Source organism: Equus caballus, chromosome 8 (assembly GCF_041296265.1).
Source record: "Equus caballus isolate H_3958 breed thoroughbred chromosome 8, TB-T2T, whole genome shotgun sequence".
Lineage (NCBI taxonomy): Eukaryota > Metazoa > Chordata > Mammalia > Perissodactyla > Equidae > Equus > Equus caballus.
The window spans coordinates 12,347,738-12,362,668 of record NC_091691.1 but is presented as its reverse complement, the minus strand read 5'-3'; the positions used below and the strand labels follow the sequence as shown (position 1 = coordinate 12,362,668).

The window sequence follows — 14,931 nt, the reverse complement described above, 5'->3', positions numbered from 1 at the left end:
AGCAACTAGAAATCTCTTGCACTTGTGGGAATGAAAAATGGCACAACCACTTGGAACAGCTGCACCACAGGTAAACACACACCAGTCACGGAAAAGCCGCTCCACTCCTAGGTGTTTACGCAATATGTTCACACAACAGTCCGCACACGAATATCCACAATAGCTTTATTCATAATGGCCAAAACCTGGGAACTGCACAGATGTCCATTAATAGACGAATGTATAAATAGACACGATACAGCCGTAGAAAGGAATACCCCTTAGCAATACAAAGGCATGAACTGTTCATGTGTGGAGTAACGTGGATGGATTTTAAAGTCATTATGCTGCATGAAGAAGTGCAGACATGAAAGAGTACATGTATGGTTCCATTATATAAAGTCGTTAAAAATGCAAACCCATCTGTAATGACCGTGTTGCCTGGGGCTGGGGGTTGAGGGAGTGATGGACTGCAAAGGAGCGCAAGGAAGGTCACGAGCTAATGGAAATGCCCTGTGTCATGATGGTGGCAGTAGTTTCATTAGTGTATAGTCCGTCAGATGCATTTAATTGTATCCTTTAAAGTGGTGCAGCCTATTGTACCTAAATTATACCTCAGCAGCGTTCATATCATAATCGGTTGTATTTCTCCATTCTAGCCATGAGTTACTGAGAAAACAAAATTCAGTAGAACAGTATAAAGATTACCATCCACAATCATTAAATGCCTTAGAACACATATAATAAACATCCCTGAAAACTATTACTGAGAGAAGTTAAAGAAGATCTAAATAAATCGACCCAAATCTATGAAATTCATAGACTGGAAGCTTCAATATTGCTAGAATGACAGATCAACATTATCCCAATTAATATTGCAGCAGGCATTTTTTAGGTAGATTTTCAAGCTAATTCTAAACTGTATATGGAAGTGAAAGTACCTAGAATAGCGAAGACAACCTTGAAGGAGAATTAACTTGGAGGACACACTCTACTACATTTCAAAATTCACTTTAAAGCTATAATAATTACAACATTGTAATACTGGTGCAAGTAAACACAACACAAGCAAATCAATGTGAAAGAGTCAAGAGTAAAATATTTACCCACATACACACACAATTATTTGATGTTTTTTTTTTAATAAAGTCACCAATACGTTTCACTGGGGAAATCAAAGACTTTTCCATAAAAAGTGTTAGAAAAAATGAATATTTATTTAAAAATAAGTTAATATGAAAAACCACGTCCCACCGTACATTGAAGTTAATTGGAGATGTGAAAGTTAAACCTATAAAGCCTTTGAAAACAAATGCGAATATTTTCATGAACCATGAAGAGGCAAAAATTTCTTAGGCACAATACCCAGGAACTCGCTATAGATGAAAAATGGATCAAAGTGGATTTCATAAACTATCGATTCTTTAGCTTATCAGACATGACTATTTAAAAAGTGTAAAAGCAATTCATAGACTAGGAATAATTACTTGCAATACTTATATCTGATGAGGAACAGTAAATCCTATAAAGTCAGAAGGAAAATTACAAACAACCTCATTTATTAATGAGCAGATTAGAAAAGCCACTTGGCATAATAAGAGAGTCACTTGGCCAGTAAGCTTTGGAAAACCGAGATGGCAAACCACCACACAGCCTGCAGGATGGCTAAAATTAAAAAGACTGAGAATACTAAGTGTTGGGGACTATACTAGAGAGACTGGAAGTGTCCTGTATTTGGGGGGAAATGTGAAAGGATACAACTCCTTTGCGAGAGTCTGTGTCAGTTTCGACCCTTTCCCCAGGCAATTCTGTTCCTAGGTGTATGTACCCAGGAGACGGGGTATCTCCACAAGTGAATGTCCCCACCAAAACTCATATATGAATATTCACAGTTGCTTCATGCACAATAACCAAAAATGAATCTGTCCATCATCGGAAAAATGGGTAATGAAATTGTGCTATAACCATAAAAGAGAATATTTCTTGGCAAGTAAAAAACCAAATTATTGACATGGTAGCCTGTCAAGATTGAACCTCCAAACCAGATATTGAGGGAAAGAACACAGAACGAAAGAGAGATACTGCATCACTGCATTTATATGAAGGGCAAAAATAAGCAAAATTAATCTACGGTGAGAGAATGCAGAATAGTTTCTCTGTGGGGGATGGGTCTTGACTGGCAGGGAGTGCGATAGAAGTCTTGGGGGTGATGGAAAGTGTTCTGTTTCTTGGTCTGGGTGGTGATTACACAAGGCCTGTGCATGCTAAATTCATGGAGCTGTACTCTTAAGTTTTGTGCATTTTCTTCTAGGTAAATTATACCTCAATAAAAAAAGTTAGCCATAAAAAAGAGAGATGATGACAGAGCAAAAAGAGTGACAAATGACAGAAAATGGATAATAAATGTTGGACGTAAAAATAATAAGAATCCCTTGAGAAGGAACCCAAAGCAATGGAACAGAACAAACACTGAAAAGTCTAGTTTAACCAAAAAAGATAATGAAATTTAAAAGTTCTAATAATATTAAAGCGACACACTGCTACCTTGGGAAAATCAGCCTAGAACCACAAACGCTGAGATTATTCCAGCAAAAGTACTGCCGCTCAGTTTGACATCATGGTACGAGGCTGACTTCGAAGGCCAAAGAGAAATGGTTTCTAGTGCTCAATCCTCTGCTCACTCGATGTGTGATCTTGGGAAACTGTGTCGTCTTTCTGGGTTTTCTCAGAAGAGGATAAAACCTGACTAATAGCATAGCTGGAAGGACCTGCAACTAGAACATACAGCTATGTTATACAACTATGTACTGGGGGGCTTCGGGGAGAAGAAGAATAAAAAACCTGACTAACAGGCTAGTTCATAGGATTAAACACGAACACCCGAACAATAATAGGCCCTAAGAACATACGTGACTTTGAGTCCTCCTTTACTCACCGTAAATCTGTAGCCAGAAAACTATGGGCAGAGAGCACATTAGTTGTTCTTATAAAAACACACTTCCATCATTTCTGGAAAGAAGTCGTGGATGCAGTAAAAAGAATTGGAGAGGAACAAGAGCCTTTTGAACAGCCATCCCCAAAACCGGAAGCGGGGCTCGTTTCCATCAGAGACCAGAGAGGAAAGTCTTGCCTAAGCCCAGCCCCTGCAGTCTTCCCCGTCTGGAGGGGACTGAGGGCGTCCACTCTAGCTCCAGAACAATCAGGGCTCCCAAGGGTTTCTCAGAAAAACAATCAGTTGCTCCACTCTAAAGATATTGAACAATTTTTGAAACCAGGAGAGGTCAAGGAGAAGCTGAAGCACAAAACCAGAACTCTCTCCTGAATCAATGCCAGGATGTCAATAAATACCATTTCCCAGATCTCTGTTCTTTTTTTTTTTTTTTTTTGAGGAAGATTAGCCCTGAGCTAACTGCTGCCTATCCTCCTCTTTTTGCTGAAGAACACTGGCCCTGAGCTGACATCCATGCCCATCTTCCTCTACTTTATACATGGGACGCCTACCACAGCATGGCTTTTGCCAAGGAGTGCCATGTCTGCACCCGGGATCTGAAGTGGCGAACCCCGGGCCACCGAGAAGCAGAACATGCCAACTTAACCGCTACGCCACCGGGCCGGCCCCCCAGATCTCTGTTCTAGTACGTGGATGCTCCATCGGAGTGGTGGGCAGGCCTGTGAATATCAATCAAGAAGGATATAAAAATATACCAATTTATAGGAATCAAAATTCAAAAATGTCCCCCTATACTAACCCAGGAAAGCTCTAATTCAAAGCAGTGTGTTGTAAAGAACAGAGGTTTAGATCTTTGTGACCTTTGATTAGGTAAGGATTGCTGAGATCTGACGGCTAAAGCAAAAACAATCAATGAATAAGTAGATCGACTGGACTTCACCAAAATTAAAATTTTCTGTGCTTCAAAGGATGCCAACAAGGAAGTGAAAAGACAACCCACAGAATCAGCGAAGACAGCTGCAAAACATATATCCGGTAAGGGCGTAGTACCCAGAAAATTTAATGGACTCTTACAATGCAACAGTAAAAAGACAAATAATCTATGAATGGAAAAAGCATTTGAATAGGCAGTTCTCCGTATATAATGTACAAATGGTCACTAAGAACATGAAAGGACGCTCAACGTCGTTAGTCATTAAGAAAATGGAAATCAAACCCACAATGAGATACCACTTCACAACCACTACTATGATGTATTAAAAGACAGGAGTAGCAAGTGTTGAGGAGGATGTGGAGAAACTGGAATCCTCGTGCATTGCTCGTGGGAACGTAAAAGGGCACAATTGCTTTGGCAAACAGTTTGTCACTTCCTCAAAGTTAAATATAGAGCTGATGTAGACATAGCAATTCCACTCCTAGGTATACATCCAAGAGAACTGAACACATGTGGTCACAAACAAACTCGCACATGAACATTCATAGCAGCATTATGCATAGCAGCCCAAAGTAGAAACAACCCAAATAGCCATCAACTGATGAATGAACAATATGTAGCATAGCCATAAATGAAATTGTATTAAGGCATGAAAATAGTAAAAGTACTGATACATGCCAAACCATGGGTCAACCTTGAGAACAGTATACTAAGAAGCCAGACACAAAAGACCACATGTTGAATAGTTCGTTTTAGAAGAAATGTCCACATTCGGCAAGTCCATAGGGAGAGCAGGTAGAGAAGTGGTTGCCAAGGGCTGGGAGAATGGGAGAATAGGCAGTAACTGCCAATAGGTATGGCGTTTCATTCTGGAGGTAGTGCAAACATTCAGAAATTAGGTAGTGGTGAGAGTTTCACCACCTTCCAAATAGACTGAAAGTCACTGACTTGTACACAAAATGCTGAATTTTACTGCTTATGAATTATGCCCTGATGATGATAATAAGGCAGCAATGTGACTTTGCACAGTCTCATGCCCTGTATTTTCGTGAAACAATGTGTCTCAAATTAATAACCAGTGGCCAGAATATGATGCTGTTAGCCTTTTGTGAACAATATATTGGATGAAAAAATTAAACTCAGGAAAATTTTGGTAGCAATGAGGTATAGGCAAAGAAAGTACCTCCTAGGGAAGACATGACACGAGAATGAACTGGAAAATGTGGGAAGAAGATTTGGGGGCAGAGGGGGACTACCTGACCCCTGGCTTCAGCCCTTACAGCCAGGAGACCTTGGGCCAGTTACACACCCTCTCTGTGCCTTGGTTTCTTCATCCGCAAACCAGGGAAATGTAATGCTTTCCTCACAAGTCGATGGTGAAGGTTAGAATTAATAATGTATCTGAAATAATCAGCCCCAAACTGTGAGGAAGGTCGATGACAGCAGTGGGCCCTCAACCTGTTTCGCATCTCAGCGACTTCAGCAAATCCATTCCATGCCCCACCTCCGCCCATTGAATCAGAATCGCTACGAGTGAGGACTGTGAACTTGATTGGTACCAACCCTCCCAGATGACTCTTCTAAGGATTCCCCACCCCCCCCCACCCCCCCGCCGGGGCGGGAAACACTGAGCTGTGTAAGTTTTACGCAAAAGACAAAAGTAGGACACAGCAGAGCCACAAGGACATTTCCAATCTGCTCTCTCAAGCAGAGGAGGAACTGTTGGAGGACCCTAGAATGGAAAGGGACCTGGCGCGGCTGACCCCGTTTTCACCTCATCCAGTTTATGGCACAGACACAAGCCCTTGGGGACATACGCCTGAGGTACCCCACGGTCCACCTTGAAATAGTGAAAGCCCTCATTTCAAATCCCGGCTTGCTTTGAACGGAAGTTAAATTTACCCTCTTCTGCTCATGGAAGGGACCAGTCTTCCACAAGCCTTTTACCTTACCAAATTTAATCATATCGGGATTGATGCACATTTCAACAGAGAAGTTTCAATGAGAAAGCCTTATAAATATTCTAGCCATTCAACAAGAAACCAGAACATTAGCAAGTTCAGGACAGTTCAGCCCAATAGATCACAGGCACTGAGACATGACTCCTGACCTGAGTTACAGGGAGGTCATCTTTCCTGTCGTTTGACATCATGCCGACTAATGAGGTGGGAAAGCAGCTACCCATTCTCAGATCTGGGTCGCTCTCGCCTCCAGACTGTGCCTGACGTCCTGTCACCATAAGCATTTCAGGGAGACTCTGGAAGAGCCCAGCCGGCACTTCTGCTATTGGACGTGCATGCAGCTGGGTTAGTAGGACAAGGGAGCGCTCTAGAAGCGAAGCCAGGTCACAGAGAGAGACAAAGAGCACAGTAAACGGGACAAATGCAGGATAAAGACAAATAGGTTTCTCCTACTGTTCCAGAACGCAAAGCAATCACTCACTTGCTCTTATAAAGAAGAAGCGTTTGTCGTATTTTTTTCCATTTTTAATTTGGCCAAGTAAATTACTGAACGTCCCCTTCTTCAAGGTTTTTACTTTTTGCTTATGGACAGTAACATTACCTGAAACGATTATGATGAAAATAAGATGCCGTTCTATGTAGACAGCGCTTCTTAGCAAAATGCCTGGCACAATAATACTCAATGAACTATTACTGTTATTATGATTACTATAATTAGCACTGCAAAACGCTCCTCCCTGTGACTTCAAGTGTGTCATGTAACTTTTGCGAGCCTTCCGTTTCGTCAGTTTTAAAGTGAAGGAATTTGACAATGTTTTCTTTTTCCTACTGAATGTCAGGTCCCACAAACACCAGAAAGTAGATTTCTTTAAAGCCTTTGGTGGCTCTCACGCCGATATCATTCCACAGCATAGGTGGAGGACGGCGTGGGACGGGGAGCAGATGAGCTTCCAAAAGTGGCTGATCTACACCTCCATCCTGCACTGTGACGGGAACGCTGGGCCGCACGTGCTCACACCAGTTGCAGCCTTAACTCAGGCAAGTCCAGCAGCTAACCTGAAGAGGCCGATGCCACAGCGGGTCTGCCAAGTCTCAGGCTCACAAGACCCAGTTGGCATCGGATGCTGAGAAGGTCAGGAGAGGGTTCAGGGCATCGTTTTTCAGGGCATGAGGACAAGTCAAAGAGATCTATCGAGCAACGTTCCATGAAAACTGCCCTGGATCCCTGTCTGTTCAATATGTAGGGGAACTGAGGGAACGTAAAAAGTAGCGTCACGTTTACGAATCTTTCCAAAAGAATGAGCACGACACGTATTCCGGGATGTATACCTGAACTATTTTAATCATTTTGACAACTCAGAAAGAGCTCTTGTGGTACTAGAATGAGATCCACGAGTGAGAAATATGACGTATGTTGTTTAGTGACATTGAAAGCATCCTCATCAAACATGTGAACAACATTTGGATGAACAACATCCAAAAAGCAACCAAGAAATAGAGGACTTCGGGAGGCAGGCGTGTTCAACTTGACTTAACTTGCTGCCCCAGTGATGGAGAAGAAGCCAACGTGACACAAGGATACAGCAAACGGAATATTTAGAGTTTCAGGACAGAACACATTTTTTAAAATGAGTTGTTCATTCCTTTATAGGATACTCTGCTGTTGTCCTACACTTTTAATGGATATAGAAAAAACGGTAGAAGAACATCATCATGAGAGTCTAAAAATTTAACATCTTTCACTTGTGGAAAAACCTTAAGCTCTGTTTGAATTTAAGGAGAAGGCTGGGTGACTTCATGACAGCCCTTAAGAAAATAAAACTTGTTGGGAAACTATTTCTGCCTTGATGTTTTTGTAAACATACAAGAACGAACACTGAGAAACTGTTCCGCTTAGATATGTCTTGGAAAGAAATATTTGGGTACTATCAGCACAAGGGTAGACACCTCTTGAAAGTGGCTGCTGAGGGTGGCCCCATCGGGGGTGACTTTCAGAAGAGACCAGGGGGCCTTGTGTATCCTCGCGGCCTAGGCAACTGGAAGGCAGGGGCTCCTAAGATTCCATGACACTCCCCCCACCTTCCAGTTCTGTTATTGCAACTCCAGACCGTTACCTGGCGCGCTGGCTCCTCCCTCCGTCACTCGTGTTGGAGTGTGAGCTGGAGGCAGTGCCTTTGGCTCTGAGCTCTGGCGTCTTGAACCTTGTTTTGGGGGTTATAGACTCTCAAGAGCTGTGGGGTGTTGATCACGTTGTTGCCAACAGTAAGTTAAAAATTCCTGACTCCTCACCCCTCAGTCCTCATTAAACCTATTTGCTTTCACTTGTTTTTAACCCATTCTGTGTTTGGGTCTCTTCTCCCCAGTCCCTGCCCTACCTCTTCTGCCCCACGTCACCATGGCAGTTTCTCTCGGCCCTGTGTCTGATCCGGGGCCCGAAATGACCCTCCTGGAAATCAACCAGGAGCTTCAGTCCCAACTGGAACAAAGCAAACAGGACTTTCGAGACCTCAAACAGAAGTTCCTTGTCTCTGAGTCCACTGCCTACATCCTGGCCAACCAGCTGCAGAAACACAGTAAGTCCTACAGGGTCATGGTCAGCAGAGGGATGAGTGACCACCGTGTTCCCCTAAGAAACTAAAAACTCTCCAGACCTTTTCTTCTGTTCCCTGAGGCAAAATAAACTCCATTCTGACCACAGTCCAGGGAAGGTACAAGTGGGTATTTTACCCTCAGTTTGCTGAGCATGGACAAACCGAGGCCCAAAGAGTTGAGGGACTTTTCCAGACTGGCAGTGAGGTGTAGGGTGGGATTAGGTAAAATGCCAGTGACTGATTCCTGGTGCAGGCACAGCACTGCGTGTTTCCCTCTGGAGCAGGCTAACCTGTTTCTCCCAGCATCCTCCGTGTGCGGAATCAGATCCTGCATCACTCTTGGCCTAAGTGTCCGGGACTAATGAGCTCCATCAGTTCAGGCTTCTCTGAGGTCCCACTGGCAAAGCTCTGTGCTCCTTACACTGGGGAGATGGGGTGATGGTACACACCGGGGGAAGCAGGTGATGTTCCCTGCTTTACAGGAGCCTGAAGATGAGTGTGCTCCTCGCTGACACTGTGGGATCCATGAGTGACGCCATCACGACAGAGACGACCCTGCTGAGCGGGAAGCCGTGCTTCCTGAGCACAGGCTTTTCTTTCAGATCAAGGAAGCCACTTTGCCTCTTGGGGTGAGGTAGAGGGTGTCTCTGGGGAAATGAGACAATCCGTACCCCCTCTTCTGTGTCTCTCTGAGCTGGTGAACCTTTGGTGATGCAGGACCGCCAGCAGGTCCGGGTGACCTTGAGGGTCTGGGCTGTGAGACATGGCCCAAGTGAGAATGACGCTAAGTGGGGGTGGCCACCAGCCCCAGTAAAAACTCAAACCAGTGTCTGGGGCAGGCCCTTCCCTCCCACAGTCAGCCTCGCAATTGGAAGCTCAATCACTTGTTCTGTAAGAGGGGGCTGTGGTGACAGAAGGGATCGTGAGAACAGGGCCTCGTGCCAAACAGAGTGAGTAGAAGGGATCTTGACAGCTCTGAGTCTGGATGGGTGTTATTTTCCAATAAACCATCGTGGGAGTGGTGAACTTCAAATGACTGACGCAGAGAAAAGTAAACATTGAAACCTGCTATTTAAGAAAGTGAAGAGATGAGGTTTTGAGAAAGGACTAAGTTTTCCTTACAGCTTTTTTTTATAGGCGTAACATAACTGTAGGAAACAAATTTTGAAGATGATGAAGAAGAAAGATGTCACCCAAGATCTTGTGGCGAGGTAACACAGTGCATTGGTGAAGACTGAGCTACTCTTCCTGGGCTCAGATCCAAGCTGTGGCTTTTTCTGAGCCTCACGGTTTCCTCCTCCGTTAGTATGGCGCTGTCATAGTGCCTACTTCTGTGAGCGGTTGCAATGAATCACATGAGTTATTTCTGTAAAGTTACTAAAACAGTTCTTGACACACAGGAAACACTATCGATTAGTTCTTTCTTCTACTACTGGGAATTGAAAACAACTTCTTCAACAGCCTGTGCCTATTTCCTTCAGGGACTGATGGTTATGCCTTGTATTGTTCAGAATTGCATTCATATACAGTTATATTTCATCGTGAAGGTACTTGTCCTTGAAATTCTGAGCTCAGAGGACCCAACAATCAGTAGGCCCAGGGGCCTTCCCGAGCACACAGGGATCGCCACTTCATGCCGCTGCTTAGTGTTTTACTCAAGAGGCTGCAAGTCTTGGTAAAGTGGCCCAGGACTCGGGGTCAGTCTCAGGGCACGTGACTTCTGACCTGGCCAAACGTCAGCTAACCTTGTCTGGTCACTTTCTCTGCCTTGGAGCTTCTCTTTGCTCAGCTCTCAAATGAGGAGTGACCAAATGCCGTGTATTTGGGAGGCTGAGCAATAGAAGGTGGAAATCTCAGTGGAGAGCCTGGTGCTGGGGTTCTATCTGCCTCTTAGAGAAGAAGATGGAGCCTGCCTCCTCCCTTGCAGGCAGTGACCCCAGCAGCATGGCCAGCTTTCCACTGAGGCCGGCCTCTCTGTCTTTCCTCAGAGTCTGGAGCGTGCAAAGACATCATTGAATCGGTGCTGGGGGAGAAGCTGCAGTTCCAGGAGGGGAAGCCCACAGAGAAGTCAACGTTAGCGGAGAAGCTCAAGTAAGGGGGGCTCTGTGCTGGGCGTCTGCTGGGAAGTTGTAGGCATCTCTGAAGGGGGCAAGGAGCAACTCTGGGCCAGGAGAATGGCCCAAATTTTCATGGCAGCCACATGCATACGAATTTGCATAACACCATTAGAGAACAATAATTGGTAAACTATGGACTCCAATTACTCAAAGGTTCCTTGAGTCTTTTTTTAAAATAAAACTTATTGAGGTGAAATTCACAGAACCTAAAGTTGGCTAAATTCGAGTGAACCATTCAGTGGCATTTAGGATATTCAGGATGTGGTGCAATCACTACCGCATTTACCTTTAATGACAATCACCTCCTGACTGACTACAGTTTGTCAGACTTCCTCTGAAAAAAAAACTGTCTTTCTAAAGGTTTTCAGAAACCTCCACACTGTTTTCCACAGTGGCTGCCCCAATTTATATTCCCAACAACAGTCTAGGAGAGTTTCTTTTTCTCCACCTCTATACGGAATCTAGAAAACAAACCAAACCAAACAAACAGACTCATAGACACAGGAAATAAACTGGTGATTACCAGAGGGAGGAGGGGTTGGGGGTGGGTGAAATGGGTGAAGGGGATTAAGAGGTACAACCTTCCAGTTACAAAATAAGTAAGTCATGGGGTTGGAATGTAGAGCACAGGGACGGTAGTCCACAATATTGGAACAACTTTGCATGGTGACAGTCTTACATCTATTTCGTTTACCCGTTCTCAAGAGTTATATTTACATCGTCCACAAAAACCTCATGAGACATTAAACAAAATCAGCTGTTATTCTAAGTTATTACTCTTGTTGACAAATTTTGTAACAGAGAACATGAGCTCATTTGACGAGTAAACCCAGGCTGTATGTCTGCATTATATCCACTGCCGATAACTCTGAGAACATGTCTATTTTAAATCAAACCAGCACACTTAAACAGGCTTTGATTTCCCAAAGTTCATTTTAGATCCTGTTAAATAGCTTTGTCTTTCAGGAGGTTCTGTATATTAATTAAAGACTGTGTTCCGTTCTAAGAGATTTTGAATCCTCTCTTTGAAGGGTGACCCCTCAGGTGGACTCGTCTGAAGCAGAGGTTCCCCAGAGTGGCCATTATAATTCCAAATTATCTCAAAAGTTTGCCTATTTTCAGCTGTTTAGTTTCAGATCAGGCATTTTGGGGGAGTTGAAGTGGCAAATCTCAGCGAGAGAAGAGAAAGCAGCATCAGGCTTGGCTTCTGCCCTGGCATGTTCAATTATTTAACCATTTTTCTCTTAAAGAGGCAGTAAAATATTTCTTATTTTCTTTAGAAGCATCAAAAGATTAAAATAGGCTTCCTGTTGTAGCTGGCTTGTTCCGATTGCATGTATCTGTTTGAGTAAACTGAAACTGCCTCATTTTGGCCATTGTAAAGTGAGAGCTCCTCTGTATGCTCGATTTGCAGAGCCTGAAGGGTGGGTTTATGAGCTCTTGCAATATCAGGCAAGGGACACGTTCCCCAGCGACACATAATGTTTATTCCCACTACAGAATCCATAATGCAATGCAGCAAAACAGATGTAATTGTTTTACAGAAGGTCTATTTACATACACCAACTTGGACAAACCTTTATCTTTATTTTTTCAACTCTTGTACCCCTAATTATAACTTATATTAGAATTTCACTCACAAGTTTTGGTATTACAGTGTTATGTAGGGAATGCATTCTCAGCTAGGCATAATATTTAACCCCAAAAAAGCATCCAGGCAAAGTTGACGTAATCTCCTCATGTAATATTAGGGTAAACACTTTAATCTTTATACTTGTACCAACCTGAGCAGCCTAATTGTTGCCCCAAACAAGTGTTGATAGGTTTCTCGCTGTGATTTCTGCCTACTTACTTTTAAAATTTTTTTCAAACTGGAAGAAATAGAACAAGTTTGTCTGATATTCTTGAATGTTGGGGGCCAATCTGGGGTCCCTTTAGCCCATCGAACCTTAGGCAGTGTTTTAGTCAAAGCTTCATTTTGACTGTATTTGCGTCTGTTCTATTCACCCTGCTCTTTCTTTTTAATGACTAAAGATTGCCATCCTGTTGGAGTGAGTGAGTTCTGTCACTCTTCCCTTCTTCACTTCTCTTTGTTAACTTGATGTTTCCATTTGCATCTGTGAGACCACAAGAAGAAGCTGAGACCCCAAATTTGATTATGTTTTTGAGATTAGTCCTTGTATTTTCCTTTTAATTTGGTGTTTCATAGGGACCAGTAAAACAGCTCTTTATGAAGAGAGCTCTCTAAAAGTTTTCTAACTTAAAGATCCATTGTTTGGCCATCTTCTCTCCAGAGTTTCAAGAATATTGTGGTCAAACAGTGTCACAAAAGAAAACCACCCGTTTCAGACATTGGCTTCTAACTATAATTAGACCATCTACTCAGAATTAACCCCAATGGGCTCTGCTTGGTGACAGACAGCATGTTTCCCATTCCGATACACAGCGACAGAGAGACACTCAGATCCAGACACAGAAATACCAGACACCAGTGAACCAATTCCCAGATGGAGGGTAGAAAGTCCTACAACTGTTCCCACTCCAAATGCGCGCCCAGACGGCCCCTCCGTGAATGGAAAGGACCCAAGTTGGCACTTCCGTGAACGGAGGGTCCCCAAAAGAGGGGAAGGAAGTTCATGGGCATCTCTGAGGCAACTTACTCTATTTCAGAGTCCATCGACTTCCCAGAAGGAAGAAGCAGCAAACAAACCAATCTAGAATCTGTTTCCTCACCATAAGAAAATGGGCCTAGGGTCAGTGGCTCCGAGGCAGATGGAAAGTACTGAGGGCAGTCCCTAGGGCAAATGACCGAGGTGGCTGCAGGACTGCTTCCCAGGAAATCCCAGTTGGCCTGGGGCCATGGACCCATGGGCAAGAGCCTTCTGGTTGGCTCATCAAATTTTACCACCTACAAACATCGGTTCTTTACCCGCCACACAAGAGGGGCCCAATAAAAACTGGAACACCAGGCTTAAGGCAAGGAGAGGGTTGTTATTTCGGGTGACATGAGCCAGGAGATGAGAGGGAGCCCTCACATTTGTCTCATTTCATCTCGTCTCACCGAAAGAGGGGACGTGAGTGTTTTTAAAGGTGTGTGAGGATTGTGGCTGCTTGTAGATGGTGGGGGGACTCAGTGGCCTTGCTGGTCAGAACTTTCCCACCAGCCTGCATTCGGCCTTGGGACACTGTTTGCAGGGGGGAGGAGGAGATGATAGGGAACCCAGGTGCTTTGTCTCCATGGTGGGTAGAGTATTCTGGAGCCAGGGAGTAAGCGGGGAAAGAGTGCTTTGGTGTTAGCCCCACATATGCTGGGTTTAATGGAGGGGAACTGATAGCAGGCTGGCAGCAGCAGGTCACCATACATGTGCCAGAATTCTGCTACAATAGCTCCTTGGGGATGTTCTCACAGAAATCTCCATGAAAAATCTTATCATCTATGGTTCGACTCTTTGCATGTTTAAACGGTCTCTTCTGTGCCACCTTAGGAAATACGATGTCCTAATCCAGGATCAGGCTCGAGAGCTGGCCCAGTTACGGCAAACGATAGAGAAAGGCAGAGAAGTCTCTGTGCTCCTCAAGCAGCACCTCAGGAACCTTCTCACCCACGATGACCCTACCAACTTCCAGGGTCAGGGCTTTCAAGAACGACTGGCTGAGGGCCGCAGGCTGGTGGAGCGCCTTGCCCGAAAGCTCAGCCCAGGTAAGGCGGTCATAGGCCCTGACTGCACTGAGCTGCTCCAAGAGATTCCACTCACGAGGATTTTTTTTTTTTAACCAGTCGTTCTGGTTTCCATGTCCCATTTGGGGCCATCACAGGAGCAGCACTGGCAGGGTGGGAACAGAGAGGAGAAATGCACTGGGTACAGGCCACAGTGGTCCAACTAGAGGTTTCTTTCCTGATGGACGGTGAATCACATTAATTGATTTTTGAGTGTTGAACCCCCTTTTCATAGCTGGAATCAATCTCACTTGGTTGTGGTGTATAATTCTTTGTATACTTTCTTGGATTCAATCTGTCAAATCTTGTTGATGATTTTTGCACCTATGTTCGTGAAACTTATTGGCCTGGAGTGTTCCTTTTTGTAACATCTTTGTCTGGTTTTTGTATTAGGAGAATGTTGACTTCATAGAATGTGTTAGGATGTATTCCCTCTGTTTCTATTTTCTGGAAGAGATGGTAGACAACTGGCCTAATTTCTTCCTTAAATATTTGATAGAATTCACCAGTGAATTTATCTGGGCCTGGTGCTTTCTGTTTGGGAAGATTCTTTTGTTGTTTCAATTTCTGTAGTAGATATAAGCCTATTCAGATGATCTGTTTCTCCTTGTGGGAATTCTGGTAGATTGTGTGTTTCAAGTAATGGATGCATTTCAAACTTCAGGGCACAGATTGGTTCCT

General features: G+C 44.0%; 1 protein-coding gene across 1 annotated transcript in view; it reads left to right on the top strand.

The window, feature by feature from the left end:
• Positions 1 to 7,914: 7,914 nt before the first annotated feature.
• LOC138915161 (neuroblastoma breakpoint family member 3-like) overlaps positions 7,915 to 14,931 on the top strand; it is a 34,463-nt gene continuing 27,446 nt past the window's right edge. The window contains exons 1-4 of the mRNA XM_070219871.1: positions 7,915 to 8,086; positions 8,188 to 8,397; positions 10,404 to 10,506; positions 14,018 to 14,232. Of these exons, the coding sequence (XP_070075972.1) occupies positions 8,220 to 8,397; positions 10,404 to 10,506; positions 14,018 to 14,232 (496 nt within the window). The 5' untranslated portion in view covers positions 7,915 to 8,086; positions 8,188 to 8,219. The remainder of the gene's footprint in view (positions 8,087 to 8,187; positions 8,398 to 10,403; positions 10,507 to 14,017; positions 14,233 to 14,931) is intronic.